This window comes from Dendrobates tinctorius, unplaced genomic scaffold (assembly GCF_039654945.1).
Source record: "Dendrobates tinctorius isolate UK_male_01 unplaced genomic scaffold, ASM3965494v1 ptg000235l, whole genome shotgun sequence".
Classification (NCBI taxonomy): Eukaryota; Metazoa; Chordata; class Amphibia; order Anura; family Dendrobatidae; genus Dendrobates; species Dendrobates tinctorius.
Genome location: NW_027361902.1, coordinates 1,106,534 through 1,123,679, shown reverse-complemented (window position 1 = coordinate 1,123,679; position 17,146 = coordinate 1,106,534). Strand labels below are relative to the sequence as shown.

At 49.3% G+C, this 17,146-nt stretch overlaps 1 protein-coding gene across 2 annotated transcripts in view; it reads right to left on the bottom strand.

Moving 5' to 3' along the window:
- The window catches only part of SLC39A4 (solute carrier family 39 member 4), a 138,125-nt gene that overhangs the window by 69,327 nt on the left and 51,652 nt on the right, over positions 1 to 17,146 (bottom strand). For both annotated transcript variants that reach the window (XM_073556537.1, XM_073556536.1), the window contains exon 5: positions 981 to 1,155. In XM_073556537.1, coding sequence (XP_073412638.1) covers positions 981 to 1,155 — 175 coding nt within the window. The remainder of the gene's footprint in view (positions 1 to 980; positions 1,156 to 17,146) is intronic.

Sequence of the window (17,146 nt, the reverse complement as noted above, 5' to 3'; positions counted from 1 at the left end):
AGCACAGGCATCTCCTCATCGTCTTCCTCCTCATCTCTGTGCTTCTCACTCCCTCCATTTCCTTCTTCATCTGTCTCCATGCCCCTCACATACCTGTTCAGCCGGGCTGAGACTTCCAGCCTCTGTGCATAGGCTGTGTTTCTTCTTCTTCCCGCCTCCTCCTCTCTCTCAGCACCATCTTGGACTGAGGCGCTGCTGCAGGCTCCGGCATCTTTCTGCCTTTTGCGGCCCATGTCTGTCTCTCTGAGTCTGGCAGAAGCTCGCCCCTGACTCCCGGGACCTTCAGACATCTGATCCTGGTAAAGGAATTAGCTGGTTCGGGCTCTGTGCAGGATAATTGAGGCTAATGGTGGCAGAGAAGCACAGCCACCCGACTTCTCACATCAAGAGCTAGGCCCCCCAGCGCTAATATTCTGACAGTCGGCCTAGTGGTGTGAACAGGCTGCGGCCTTCTCTGCTGATCATCAGCCAATCGTGTAATTGTCCAGACGATAGGAGGCAGAAGAGAGCTGTGCCCCTGAGATCACAGCGGGTGGGACTCGTGACCCTCCCGGCCGGTGATATCAGGGATTTGTGGGATTAGGAAAGTTCTGAGAAATATTCGGATCCCTGACAGAGAGAAACATGGAGCAGAGAGAATTATGGAACTGGGGACGCGGTGAAGTTGATGAATCAGAGTGGCTTGTGTGACTTTTCCTCAACATCTCTTCTGTGTAATACACGACTCAGTGGGAGGAGGTGGAACCGACTGAACATTGCCCCAATAACAGACAGTAGGACGCCCACATCGTAGATCCCCCTAAAACTGTGCTGCTTCCTCCAGTCCATGAAATCCATCAGAAACAATCTCACCTGAACACACAGGCTACATAGAATTCTGGGTATTCAGTATTAAACGCCGCTCATGCATAAAAAGGCTGTGCCCACACCTAACTTTCAGGGCGTTATTTAAGCTGCCAGTCAAGAGAGTAGAGACTTACTTTCAGCGGTGCTCAGCTGACCATCAGTGGCCCCGTGCTCGTGATCATCAGGACAGAGTCCGATAAGCTGCTGCTGGATCAGACTGCTGCTCAATTCCTGGAACTTCTGTGGGGAGATGTCCTCTTCTACATTCACCCCATGAATTGTCAGGATGTCTTCAGGGCTAAAGCAAGTCTGGAGGGACGAAAAGATGAATCAATGCTTCTACTGTATGGAACCACACTTCACAGTACAGCTGTCCTTCTCTAGATGTGGACACTGCACAGTACCACTGTCCTTCTCTAGATGTGGACATTGCACAGTACCACTGTCCTTCTCTAGATGTGGACACTGCACAGTACCGCTGTCCTTCTCTAGATGTGGACATTGCACAGTACCACTGTCCCTCTCTACATGTGGACATTGCACAGTACTGCTGTCCCTCTCTAGATGTGGACATTGCACAGTACCGCTGTCCTTCTCTAGTTGTGGACATTGCACAGTACCGCTGTCCTTCTCTAGATGTGGACATTGCACAGTACCACTGTCCTCTAGATGTGGACATTGCATAGTACCGCTGTCCTTCTCTAGTTGTGGACATTGCACAGTACCGCTGTCCTTCTCTAGATGTGGACATTGCACAGTACCACTGTCCTCTAGATGTGGACATTGCATAGTACCGCTGTCCTTCAATAGATGTGGACACTGCACAGTACCGCTGTCCCTCTCTACATGTGGACATTGCACAGTACTGCTGTCCCTCTCTAGATGTGGACATTGCACAGTACCGCTGTCCTTCTCTAGATGTGGACATTGCACAGTACCGCTGTCCTTCTCTAGATGTGGACATTGCACAGTACCACTGTCCTCTAGATGTGGACATTGCACAGTACCGCTGTCCTTCTCTAGATGTGGACATTGCACAGTACCGCTGTCCTTCTCTAGATGTGGAAACTGCACAGTACCACTGTCCTTCTCTATATGTGGACATTGCACAGTACCACTGTCCTTCTCTAGATGTGGACACTGCACAGTACCACTGTCCTTCTCTAGATGTAGACATTGCTCAGTACCACTGTCCTTCTCTAGATGTGGACAATGCACAGTACCACTGTCCTCTAGATGTGGAAACTGCACAGTGCCACTGTCCTTCTCTAGATGTGGACATTGCACAGTACCAATTTCCTTCTCTAGATGTGGACATTGCACAGTATCACTGTCCTTCTCTAGATGTGGACATTGCACAGTACCACTGTCCCTCTCTACATGTGGACATTGCACAGTACTGCTGTCCCTCTCTAGATGTGGACATTGCACAGTACCGCTGTCCTTCTCTAGATGTGGACATTGCACAGTACCGCTGTCCTTCTCTAGATGTGGACATTGCACAGTACCACTGTCCTCTAGATGTGGACATTGCACAGTACCGCTGTCCTTCAATAGATGTGGACACTGCACAGTACCACTCTCCTTCTCTAGATGTGGACATTGCACAATACCACTGTCCTTCTCTAGATGTGGACATTGCACAGTACCACTGTCCTTCTCTAGATGTGGACATTGCACAGTACCACTGTCCTTCTCTAGATGTGGACATTGCACAGTACCACTGTCCTTCTCTGATGTGGACAATGGACAGTACCACTGTCCTTCTCTAGATGTGGACACTGCACAGTACCACTGTCCTTCTCTAGAAGTGGACACTGCACAGTACCACTGTCCTTCTCTAGATGTGGACACTGCACAGTACCACTGTCCTTCTCCAGATGTGGACATTGCACAGTACCACTGTCCTTCTCTAGATGTGGACACTGCACAGTACCACTGTCCTTCTCTAGATGTGGACACTGCACAGTACCACTGTCCTTCTCTAGATGTGGACACTGCACAGTACCACTGTCCTTCTCTAGATGTGGATACTGCACAGTACCACTGTCCTTCTCTAGATGTGGACACTGCACAGTACCACTGTCCTTCTCTAGATGTGGACATTGCACAGTACCACTGTCCTTCTCTATATGTGGACATTGCACAGTACCACTGTCCTTCTCTATATGTGGACATTGCACAGTACCACTGTCCTTTTCTAGATGTGGACACTGCACAGTACCATTGTCCTTCTTTAGATGTGGACATTGCAAAGTACCACTGACCTTCTCTAGATATGGACACTGCACAGTACCACTGTCCTTTTCTAGATGTGGACACTGCACAGTACCACTGTCCCTTTCTAGATGTGGACATTGCACAGTACCACTGTCCTCTAGATGTGGACACTGCACAGTACCATTGTCCTTCTTTAGATGTGGACATTGCAAAGTACCACTGTCGTTCTCTAGATATGGACACTGCACAGTACCACTGTCCTTCTCTACATGTGGACATTGCACAGTACCACTGTCCTTTTCTACATGTGGACATTGCACAGTACCACTGTCCTTCTCTAGATGTGGACACTGCACAGTACTACTGTCCTTCTCTAGATGTGGACACTGGGCAGTACCACTGTCCTTCTCTAGATGTGGACACTGCACAGTACTACTGTCCTTCTCTAGATGTGGACACTGGGCAGTACCACTGTCCTTCTCTAGATGTGGACACTGCACAGTACCACTGTCCTTCTCTAGATGTGGACAATGCACAGTACCACTGTCCTTCTCTAGATGTGCACATTGCACAGTACCACTGTCCTTCTCTAGATGTGCACATTGCACAGTACCACTGTCCTTCTCTAGATGTGGACACTGCACAGTACCACTGTCCTTCTCTAGATGTGGATATTGCACAGTACCATTGTCCTTCTCTAGATGTGGACACTACACAGTACCACTGTCCTTCTCTAGATGTGGACATTGCACAGTACCACTGTCCTCTAGATGTGGACATTGCACAGTATCACTGTCCTCTTGATGTGGACATTGCACAGTACCGCTGTCCTTCTCTAGATATGGACACTGCACAGTGCCACTGTCCTTCTCTAGATGTGTACACTGCACTGTACCACTGTCCTTCTCTAGATGTGGACATTGCACAGTACCACTGTACTTCTCTAGATGTGGACATTGCACAATACCACTGTCCTCCTCTAGATGTGAACATTGCACAGTACCACTGTCCTTCTCTAGAAGTGGACACTGCACAGCACCACTGTCCTTCTCTAGATGTGGACATTGCACAGTACCACTGTCCTTCTCTAGATGTGGACATTGCACAGTACCACTGTCCTTCTCTAGATGTGGACATTGCACATTACCACTGTCTTTCTCTAGATGTGGATATTGCATAGTACCACTGTCCTTCTCTAGAAGTGGACACTGCACAGCACCACTTTCCTTCTCTAGATGTGGACACTGCACAGTACTACTGTCCTCTAGATGTGGACATTGCACAGTACCACTGTCCTTCTCTAGATGTGGACATTGCACAGTACCGCTGTTCTTCTCTAGATGTGGACATTGCACAGTACCACTGTCCTTCTCTAGATGTGGACATTGCACAGTACCACTGTCCTTCTCTAGATGTGGACATTGCACAGTACCACTGTCCTTCTCTAGATGTGGACACTGCACAGTACCACTGTCCTTCTCTAGATGTGGACATTGCACAGTACCACTGTCCTTCTCTAGATGTGGACATTGCACAGTACCGCTGTCCTTCTCTAGATGTGGACATTGCACAGTACCACTGTCCTTCTCTAGATGTGGACATTGCACAGTACCACAGTCCTTCTCTAGATGTGGACATTGCACAGTACCACTGTCCTCTAGATGTGGACATTGCACAGTACCACTGTCCTTCTCTAGATGTGGACACTGCACAGTACCACTGTCCTTCTCTAGATGTGGAAACTGCACAGTACCACTGTCCTTCTCTAGATGTGGACACTGCACAGTACCACTGTCCTTCTCTAGATGTGGACATTGCACAGTACCACTGTCCTTCTCTAGATGTGGACATTGCACAGTACCACTGTCCTTCTCTACATGTGGACATTGCACAGTACCACTGTCCTTCTCTACATGTGGACATTGCACAGTACCACTGTCCTTCTCTAGATGTAGACATTGCTCAGTACCACTGTCCTTCTCTAGATGTGGACACTGCACAGTACCACTGTCCTCTAGATGTGGAAACTGCACAGTACCACTGTCCTTCTCTAGATGTGGACATTGCACAGTACCAATTTCCTTCTCTAGATGTGGACATTGCACAGTATCACTGTCCTTCTCTAGATGTGGACACTGCACAGTACCACTGTCCTTCTCTACATGTTGACATTGCACAGTACCATTGTCCTCCAGATGTGGACATTGCACAGTACCACTGTCCTTCTCTAGATGTGGACCCTGCACAGTACCACTGTCCTTCTCTAGATGTGGACATTGCAAAGTACCACTGTCCTTCTCTAGATATGGACACTGCACAGTACCACTGTCCTTCTCTAGATGTGGACACGGGACAGTACCACTGTCCTTCTCTAGATGTGGACATTGCAAAGTACCACTGTCCTTCTCTAGATATGGACACTGCACAGTACCACTGTCCTTCTCTAGCTGTGGACACTGCACAGTACTATTGTCCTTCTCTAGATGTGGACACTGGGCAGTACCACTGTCCTTCTCTAGATGTGGACACTGCACAGTACCACTGTCCTTCTCTAGATGTGGACAATGCACAGTACCACTGTCCTTCTCTAGATGTGCACATTGCACAGTACCACTGTCCTTCTCTAAATGTGGACACTGCACAGTACCACTGTCCTTCTCTAGATGTGGATATTGCACAGTACCATTGTCCTTCTCTAGATGTGGACACTACACAGTACCACTGTCCTTCTCTAGATGTGGACATTGCACAGTACCACTGTCCTCTAGATGTGGACATTGCACAGTACCACTGTCCTCTTGATGTGGACATTGCACAATACCGCTGTCCTTCTCAAGATGTGGACATTGCACAGTACCACTGTCCTTCTCTAAATGTGGACATTGCACAGTACCACTGTCCTTCTCTAGATGTGTACACTGCACTGTACCACTGTCCTTCTCTAGATGTGGACATTGCACAGTACCACTGTACTTCTCTAGATGTGGACATTGCACAGTACCACTGTCCTCCTCTAGATGTGAACATTGCACAGTACCACTGTCTTTCTCTAGAAGTGGACACTGCACAGCACCACTTTCCTTCTCTAGATGTGGGCCCTGCACAGTAACACTGTCCTTCTGTAGATGTGGACATTGCACAGTACCGATGTCCTTCTCTAGATGTGGACATTGCACAGTACCGCTGTCCTTCTCTAGATGTGGACATTGCACAGTACCGCTGTCCTTCTCTAGATGTGGACATTGCACATTACCACTGTCTTTCTCTAGATGTGGATATTGCACAGTACCTCTGTCCTTCTCTAGAAGTGGACACTGCACAGCACCACTTTCCTTCTCTAGATGTGGACACTGCACAGTACTACTGTCCTCTAGATGTGGACATTGCACATTACCACTATCCTTCTCTAGATGTGGACATTGCACAGTACCACTGTCCTTCTCTAGATGTGAACATTGCACAGTACCACTGTCCTTCTCTGGATGTGGACACTGCACAGTATCACTGTCCTTCTCTACATGTGGACATTGCACAGTACCACTGTCCTTCTCTACATGTCGATGTTGCACAGTACCACAGTCCTCTACATGTCGACATTGCACAGTACTACTGTCCTCTAGATGTGGACACTGGACAGTACCACTGTCCTTCTCTACATGTGAACATTGCACAGTACCACTGTCCTTCTCTAGATGTGGACATTGCACAGTACCACTGTCCTTCTCTAGATGTGGACATTGCACAGTACCACTGTCCTTCTCTGGATGTGGACACTGCACAGTACCACTGTCCTTCTCTACATGTGGACATTGCACAGCACCACTGTCCTTCTCTAGATGTGGACACTGGACAGTACCACTGTCCTTCTCTAGATGTGGACATTGCACAGTACCACTGTCCTTCTCTACATGTGGATACTGCACTGTACCACTGTCCTTCTCTACATGTGGACACTGCACAGTACCACTGTCCTTCTCTACATGTGGACATTGCACAGCACCACTGTCCTTCTCTAGATGTGGACACTGGACAGTACCACTGTCCTTCTCCAGATGTGGACATTGCACAGTACCACTGTCCTTCTCTACATGTGGACACTGCACTGTACCAGTGTCCTTCTCTACATGTGGACACTGCACAGTACCACTGTCCTTGTCTACATGTGGACATTGCACAGTACCACTGTCCTTCTCCACATGTGGACATTGCACAGTACCACTGTCCTTCTCTACATGTGGACATTGCACAGTACCACTGTCCTTCTCTACATGTGGACATTGCACAGTACCACTGTCCTTCTCTACATGTGGACATTGCACAGTACCGCTGTCCTTCTCTAGATGTGGACACTGGACAGTACCACTGTCCTTCTCTAGATGTGGACACTACACAGTACCACTGTCCTTCTCTAGATGTGGACATTGCACAGTACCACTGTGCTTCTCTACATGTGGACATTGCACAGTACCGCTGTCCTTCACTACATGTGGACATTGCACAGTACCGCTGTCCTTCTCTACATGTGGACATTGCACAGTACCGCTGTCCTTCTCTACATGTGGACATTGCACAGTACCGCTGTCCTTCTCTAGATGTGGACACTGGACAGTACCACTATCCTTCTCTAGATGTGGGCACTGCACAGTACCACTTTCCTTCTCTAGATGTGGACCCTGCACAGTACCACTGTCCTTCACTAGATGTGGACATTGCACAGTACAACTGTCCTTCTCTAGATGTGGACATTGCACAATACCACTGTCCTTCTCTAGATGTGGACATTGCACAGTACCGCTGTCCTTCTCTAGATGTGGACACTGGACAGTACCACTGTCCTTCTCTAGTTGTGGACACTGCACAGTACCACTGTCCTTCTCTAGATGTGGACACTGGACAGTACCACTGTCCTTCTCTAGATGTTGACATTGCACAGTACCACTGTCCTTCTCTAGATGTGGACACTGCACAGTACCACTGTCCTCTACATGTGGACACTGCACATTACCACTGTCCTTCTCTAGATGTGGACATTGCACAGTACCACTGTCCTTCTCTAGATGTGGACATTGCACAGTACCACTGTCCTTCTCTAGATGTGGACATTGCACAGTACCACTGTCCTTCTCTAGATGTGGACATTGCACAGTACCACTGTCCTTCTCTAGATGTGGACATTGCACAGTACCACTGTCCTTCTCTAGATGTGGACATTGCACAGTACCACTGTCCTTCTCTAGATGTGGACATTGCACAGTACCACTGTCCTTCTCTAGATGTGGACACTGGACAGTACCACTGTCCTTCTCTAGATGTGGACATTGCACAGTACCACTGTCCTTCAATAGATGTGGACACTGCACAGTACCGCTGTCCTTCTCTACATGTGGACACTGCACTGTACCACTGTCCTTCTCTACATGTGGACACTGCACAGTACCACTGTCCTTCTCTACATGTGGACTCTGGACAGTACCACTGTCCTTCTCTACATGTGGACATTGCACAGTACCACTGTCCTTCTCTACATGTGGACATTGCACAGTACCACTGTCCTTCTCTACATATGGACATTGCACAGTACCACTGTCCTTCTCTACATGTGGACATTGCACAGTACCACTGTCCTTCTCTACATGTGGACATTGCACAGTACCACTGTCCTTCTCTACATGTGGACATTGCACAGTACCACTGTCCTTCTCTACATGTGGACATTGCACAGTACCACTGTCCTTCTCTACATGTGGACATTGCACAGTACCACTGTCCTTCTCTACATGTGGACATTGCACAGTACCACTGTCCTTCTCTACATGTGGACATTGCACAGTACCACTGTCCTCTACATGTGGACATTGCACAGTACCGCTGTCCTTCTCTAGATGTGGACACTGGACAGTACCACTGTCCTTCTCTAGATGTGGACACTACACAGTACCACTGTCCTTCTCTACATGTGGACATTGCACAGTACCACTGTGCTTCTCTACATGTGGACATTGCACAGTACCGCTGTCCTTCTCTACATGTGGACATTGCACAGTACCGCTGTCCTTCTCTAGATGTGGACATTGCACAGTACCGCTGTCCTTGTCTAGATGTGGACATTGCACAGTACCACTGTCCTTGTCTAGATGTGGACATTGCACAGTACCACTGTCCTTCTCTAGATGTGGACACTGCACAGTACCACTGTCCTCTAGATGTGGAAACTGCACAGTGCCACTGTCCTTCTCTAGATGTGGACATTGCACAGTATCACTGTCCTTCTCTAGATGTGGACACTGCACAGTACCACTGTCCTTTTCTACATGTTGACATTGCACAGTACCATTGTCCTCCAGATGTGGACATTGCACAGTACCACTGTCCTTCTCTAGATGTGGACCCTGCACAGTACCACTGTCCTTCTCTAGATGTGGACATTGCAAAGTACCACTGTCCTTCTCTAGATATGGACACTGCACAGTACCACTGTCCTTCTCTAGATGTGGAAACTGGACAGTACCATTGTCCTTCTCTAGATGTGGACACTACAAACAATCACTGTCCTCTAGATGTGGACACTGCACAGTACCACTGTCCTTCTCTAGATGTGGACACTGCACAATACCACTGTCCTTCTCTAGATGTGGACACTGCACAGTACCACTGTCCTTCTCTAGATGTGGACATTGCAAAGTACCACTGTCCTTCTCTAGATATTGTAGTGTAATGACCACTGTGTCCACGAGGGGGCGCTGTGTGGATGTCCCAAGAGTGTGAGTGGTTGAAGAGCCATTATGTATCTCAAGGTGGGTGACCTTGAGATAGAGACATATGTATGTTTATGAATGCTATTGTAAAGTATATATGTCTGTGTGAAGGACCTGTGGTGAGGTCATAGTCATGTGACCCGGTGGGCGTGGCTATGGACCATATAATGTGGCCAGGTTAGGTCACATGGGGTGAATGCTGGGACCTGATTGGTCCAGTTTGGAAGGTCCCGTGAGGAGAAGGATCTCCTCACTAACAGCAGCCTGTGGAGCGGCTGTGTGTGTAATGGCGGCCAGTATCTGAGAGTCCCTGAGGAGTGAGTGGACTTCTGCGGCCTGGAGAAACAGCCATACGGGAACCCTGACGTGGGTGAGATAACCCTGGGGCTAAATAGCCTGTATAATGGACGCTCTCCTGTAATGCTGTGTATATTGCTGCTGGAGGTTTATGAAGGATGAATAAACCTCATAGACTATGATTTGTTGGAAAATCCTGTGCCGGATGTGTTTTTCGATCGCTGCAAGCGAGAACCCCTTACTTACATGACAGCGCTACCTCACATATGGTGGAGAAAGCAAAGGGCAATATTGTAGCCTTGTTGCTAGGGGCAACGGAAAAGGACTGCAGATTCGGTTGCTGGGGGCAACGCTGAGCCAGGAGGGCTGACGGTCTTAAAGCCATGTGATGTGCTGACAGGAGTCAGTGGCAAAGACTTATAGGATACCTCTGCGGTAGAGAGGTCCGAGAACCTGCGCGGCCAGCAGGTGCCGGTCGGGAAAGAAGGAAGAAAAAAAAAAAAAAAAGTGTTTTACTGACCTGGGTCAGTGGTAAAGACTGTGTTCCTGGAGGGTTCAGTGAGCAAGGTCCTGGAGGGTCAGTGTTGGGAAGAGCCCTGGAGCACATGGTAGGACCTTGGACCTGGTGAGGCTTAAGTGTTGGGCAGTCTCAGGCCGAGACGGATGTCCTGAATAGCACCCGCTGAGCCCCTGGACCTGGTGAGGCCGGTGTGTTGGGAGACCCTGGGAGGAGGGTCGGCTCCCTGAATAGCACCCGGTGTGCCCTGTGTGGTGGACGGTCTCAGGCGGAGACGGTACGTCCTGAGTGGCACACGAACAGGACATGTGAGAGACTGTGCATGTGTTTCTGTTTTTTTTCTTTTTTTTTTCTTTTCCTCTGCAAAACCTGAAGGTGCTTGCTGTGGCTCAGTGGGGTCACGAAGGTCTCGCAGCACAAGGACCTGGTGTTTTCTTTAAGGGATCTGCCCTGGGAGCATTGGTAGCAGACGCTGTCTGTCTACACCATCCTGCTGCAGCTTTATGGCATGTGACTAAGCGGATACAGTAGTTGTGGCTTTACACAACTATTAAGGGTGAGTACCCTGTATTATGTCCTTATACCCATTATACCTGCACTGGTAAGGCCCTATGGGCGCACTTTTGTGGCTTTTTTATCTTTGAGGGTGACAAGCGGCTTCCAGTAACCCGGCGGGGTTACGAAGGTGACAAGCGGCTTCCGGTGGATCGGCGGGTCCACGAAGATGGCGCAGCAGGAGCTGCAGTGACACCAGCCGCTGTGTATGTGTGTGAACAGCAGCCGGAGGTGCCGGTGATCAGTGACAGCAGGAGCTGTGGTGGTGCCAGCAAAGACTTGTGTGGTATCGTTAAAAGACAAACTGTACTGTGTGAACTGTGGCCTAAGAGGTTCTGCAGGACGGACATGGGGAAATCCCAAAAGGGGGCGGTGACCCAAAAGGGGGCGGTGACCCAAAAGGGGGCGGTGACCCAAAAGGGGGCGGTGACCCAAAATGGAGTGGTGACCCAAAATGGAGTGGTGACCCAAAATGGAGTGGTGACCCAAAATGGAGTGGTGACCCAAAAGGGGGCGGTGACCCAAATTGGAGTGGTAACCCAAAAGGGGGCGGTGACCCAAATTGGAGTGGTATCCCAAAAAGGGGTGGAGTTCCAAAAGGGGGCGGTGACCAAAATTGGGGTGGCAACCCAAAGCGGGGTGGTGGTCCAGAAAGGGGCCAAGTGTGAAGAAGTGACAGCACTGGGTGACTCAGTAGGTATGTCTGGAGTACCGCAGTGTATGTGCAGGTCTTTTTCAGAATGTGGAATATCCTTTCCAGGTAGTAATGATGGGCCACAGATGTGTACAGTGATGCTGCACCGGGAAGGAGCCTTTGGTCGGCTGGAATCAGAGAGTCAGGTGACTCTGACAGGAACTCCTCTCGTTTTCTCTCTGACCGAGAAAAACATCAGGGTTCGCTGTAAACACGGGGTCACGGTGAACTACGCAGTAGACAGAGTAGTGTTTGAGGGGACCAAAGGTGGTGAGTGCCAAGGTAGAGGAATACCACGGGACTTAGTCTATGCCTGGGAGAGGGGCCGGGACTTTCTTTTGTTTGATGACGTTTGGTCTGATGATGGAGATGCTTCGACTGTGGGGCAAGCGGACACTGAGACAGTGACGGCTCCTGACATGGACAGGTCAGAGGTAGAACTGACCAGAGGAAGAAGTACATCTGCCCAAGTGACGGACCTGACGTCTCGTGATAAGACAGATGGTGGGCTGGGAGATGAGACGACTGGACTAGACACATTGGTGCTGGACGGTAACTGGAGGGTTCACTCGACTGGGGTGACTGACCCAGTGGCACCCTTTAACGATATAATTAAAGAGGTAGTAGTGAGACACGTGATGGACAAAAGAGAGCAGGATCGTGAGATACAGCTGATAAAGGAGACTGTAACAGAACATGTCGAACGGGAAAGAGTCCTAAGGCAAGCAGCTGAGCACAGAGTGGATGAGCTGGAGAAGGAAGTCTCTGAGCTCAGAGGTCACCTGTCAGCGTGTAAAACCATGAACAAGACCCTGTTGGAAGATATGGAGGTGCTCAGAGAGGCCCAAGAGAAGCATCAACAGGAGATTCTCAGGAGAGAGGATGAGCGTCGCTACCTGGCAGAGGAGAAAGATAAAGTTCTGCAAGAACTCAGTGGAGTAGTAAAAGGTCTTCTGCAGGAGAAGTGGAGGGGCGAAGATGTACAGCGGCCTTGCCCGACTGATAGCAAGGCAGAACTGCCAAAGCCCATCTTGGAAAAGGGTCCTGAAGACTGTAAATCTCAGGAAGATGGTGAGCCAAGAGCTGCACAAGACAGTCATCCGGTCATGACAGATATCTTGAGGGAAGTGTCCGTGGGGAACCCAGAGCCATCTGTCCAGGATGAGAGCAAGTCCACGACCTTCAAGGTTGTAATTGATGTACCAGAAGACATGCAAGAAGCCTGTGCTGAGGAAGGTGTGCATGAGGCTTTCAAAGAGGCGGTCAAAGCGTGTAAGGTGCACTGGGCACCTGAGACTCGGCAGTTGGTGATAGTATCAGCTAGGGAAAACACATCAAACCGAGTAGCTGTCCTGAAAGAGATGCATTTGCAGTGTCTACGTGTCAAACAATTGGTTAGGCGGAGTAATATGAAGGCTGCTCGACGCCTAGAGATAGCAAGAGAGGCTATGGATCGGTTGGGTTTGAGGAAAGATGTGGTTCCGGTACCCAAAGCTCTGATTGGGAGAATCATTGGAAGGTCCGGGAAGGTGATGCAGGACCTTGTGAATGTCTCCGGTGTGGTGAGGGTGAGGATCCCTCCTGATGACGAAGACCAGGTGTCTGGTGAAGTGGGAAGGATTCCCATGATGGTGGTTGGCTCCATGGAAAGCCTGAGGAACTTTCAATTGCTCTTGGAGTATAGAGTGGGGTACCTGCAAGAGATTGAACAGTTGAAGCTGGACCGCCAGCGGATTAATAAAGAAGTGCGGAATACCAGGTGGCGGCCGCCTTCATACCAAGATGTAAGGACCCCAGGGGTACCGCTAAGAAGTGACATGGCAGATGGCCGAAGAATGTCAGCGAGTGGCAATTCGACAGACCGTACGAGGTTGAAGGGCTGTAGTTCCTGTGAGACGTTGACTGAGTCAGACTCGTGCCAGACAGCAGGATCGACTAAGACTTATGACCGCACCAACCAAGAGAGACGGTCAATGAGAGAAATATCAGGTGACAAGGGGCACTGTAACAGTGTGGTGACTAAACAGTGTCTGATGATGCAGACAGACCGTGACTGGAGGGTCAAAGACAATGACCGGTATTATGACCGCTGGGGGCGGGGGAGGCCTAATGTAGAGATGAGGCCGTATGACAAATGGAGACAGTTCTCTCGACCTGTGGGGCAAGGTGCAATACGTGCCCGGTCTCGAGACCCTGGTGTGATGTTGTGTGTTCAACCCCACAAGTTTGAACATAGGGGGGAGGTATGTGGTGTAATGACCACTGTGTCCACGAGGGGGCGCTGTGTGGATGTCCCAAGAGTGTGAGTGGTTGAAGAGCCATTATGTATCTCAAGGTGGGTGACCTTGAGATAGAGACATATGTATGTTTATGAATGCTATTGTAAAGTATATATGTCTGTGTGAAGGACCTGTGGTGAGGTCATAGTCATGTGACCCGGTGGGCGTGGCTATGGACCATATAATGTGGCCAGGTTAGGTCACATGGGGTGAATGCTGGGACCTGATTGGTCCAGTTTGGAAGGTCCCGTGAGGAGAAGGATCTCCTCACTAACAGCAGCCTGTGGAGCGGCTGTGTGTGTAATGGCGGCCAGTATCTGAGAGTCCCTGAGGAGTGAGTGGACTTCTGCGGCCTGGAGAAACAGCCATATGGGAACCCTGACGTGGGTGAGATAACCCTGGGGCTAAATAGCCTGTATAATGGACGCTCTCCTGTAATGCTGTGTATATTGCTGCTGGAGGTTTATGAAGGATGAATAAACCTCATAGACTATGATTTGTTGGAAAATCCTGTGCCGGATGTGTTTTTCGATCGCTGCAAGCGAGAACCCCTTACTTACATGACAGCGCTACCTCACAATATGCACACTGCAAAGTACAACTGTCCTTCTCTAGATGTGGACACTGGACAGTACCACTGTCCTTCTCTAGATGTGGACATTGCAAAGTACCACTGCCCTTCTCTAGATATGGACACTGCACAGTACCACTGTCCTTCTCTAGATGTGGACACTGCACAGTACCATTGTCCTTCTCTAGATGTGGACACTACACAGTACCACTGTCCTTCTCTAGATGTGGACACTGCACAGTACCACTGTCCTTCTCTAGATGTGGACATTGCAAAGTACCACTGTCCTTCTCTAGATATGGACACTGCACAGTACCACTGTCCTTCTCTAGATGTGGACATTGCACAGTACCACTGTCCTTCTCTAGATGTGGACACTGCACAGTACCACTGTCCTTCTCTAGATGTGGACATTGCAAAGTACCACTGACCTTCTCTAGATATGGACACTGCACAGTACCACTGTCCTTTTCTAGATGTGGACATTGCACAGTACCACTGTCCTCTAGATGTGGACACTGCACAGTACCATTGTCCTTCTTTAGATGTGGACATTGCAAAGTACCACTGTCGTTCTCTAGATATGGACACTGCACAGTACCACTGTCCTTCTCTAGATGTGGACATTGCACAGTACCACTGTCCTTCTCTACATGTGGACATTGCACAGTACCACTGTCCTTCTCTACATGTGGACATTGCACAGTACCACTGTCCTTCTCTACATGTGGACATTGCACAGTACCACTGTCCTTCTCTAGATGTGGACATTGCACAGTACCACTGTCCTTCTCTAGATGTGCACATTGCACAGTACCACTGTCCTTCTCTAGATGTGCAAATTGCACAGTACCACTGTCCTTCTCTAGATGTGCACATTGCACAGTACCACTGTCCTTCTCTAGATGTGGACACTGCACAGTACCACTGTCCTTCTCTAGATGTGGATATTGCACAGTACCACTGTCCTTCTCTAGATGTGGACACTACACAGTAGCACTGTCCTTCTCTAGATGTGGACATTGCACAGTACCACTGTCCTCTAGATGTGGACATTGCACAGTACCAATGTCCTCTTGATGTGGACACTGCACAGTACCACTGTCCTTCTCTACATGTGGACACTGCACAGTACCACTGTCCTTCTCTACATGTGGACACTGCACAGTACCACTGTCCTTCTCTACATGTGGACACTGCACAGTACCACTGTCCTTCTCTACATGTGGACACTGCACAGTACCACTGTCCTTCTCTACATGTGGACATTGCACAGTACCACTGTCCTTCTCTAGATGTGGACACTGCACAGTACCACTGTCCTTCTCTACATGTGGACATTGCACAGTACCACTGTCCTTCTCTACATGTGGACATTGCACAGTACCACTGTCCTCTACATGTGGACATTGCACAGTACCACTGTCCTCTACATGTGGACATTGCACAGTACCGCTGTCCTTCTCTAGATGTGGACACTGGACAGTACCACTGTCCTTCTCTAGATGTGGACACTACACAGTACCACTGTCCTTCCCTAGATGTGGACACTGCACAGTACCACTGTCCTTCTCTAGATGTGGACATTGCACAGTACCACTGTCCTTCTCTAGATGTGGACATTGCACAGTACCACTGTCCTTCTCTACATGTGGACATTGCACAGTACCACTGTCCTCTACATGTGGACATTGCACAGTACCGCTGTCCTTCTCTAGATGTGGACACTGGACAGTACCACTGTCCTTCTCTAGATGTGGACACTACACAGTTCCACTGTCCTTCTCTAGATGTGAACATTGCACAGTACCACTGTCCTTCTCTACATGTGGACATTGCACAGTACCGCTGTCCTTCTCTACATGTGGACATTGCACAGTACCGCTGTCCTTCTCTACATGTGGACATTGCACAGTACCGCTGTCCTTCTGTAGATATGGACACTGCACAGTACCACTACCCTTCTCTAGATGTGGACACTGCACAGTACCACTTTCCTTCTCTAGATGTGGACACTGCACAGTACCACTTTCCTTCTCTAGATGTGGACCCTGCACAGTACCACTGTCCTTCCCTAGATGTGGACATTGCACAGTACCACTGTCCTTCTCTAGATGTGGACATTGCACAGTACCACTGTCCTTCTCTAGATGTGGACATTGCACAGTACCGCTGTCCTTCTCTAGATGTGGACACTGGACAGTACCACTGTCCTTCCCTAGATGTGGACACTGGACAGTACCACTGTCCTTCCCTAGATGTGGACATTGCACAGTACCACTGTCTTTCTCTAGTTGTGGACACTGCACAGTACCACTGTCCTTCTCTAGATGTGGACATTGCACAGTACCACTGTCCTTCTCTAGATGTGGACATTGCACAGTACCACTGTCCTTCTCTAGATGTGGACAT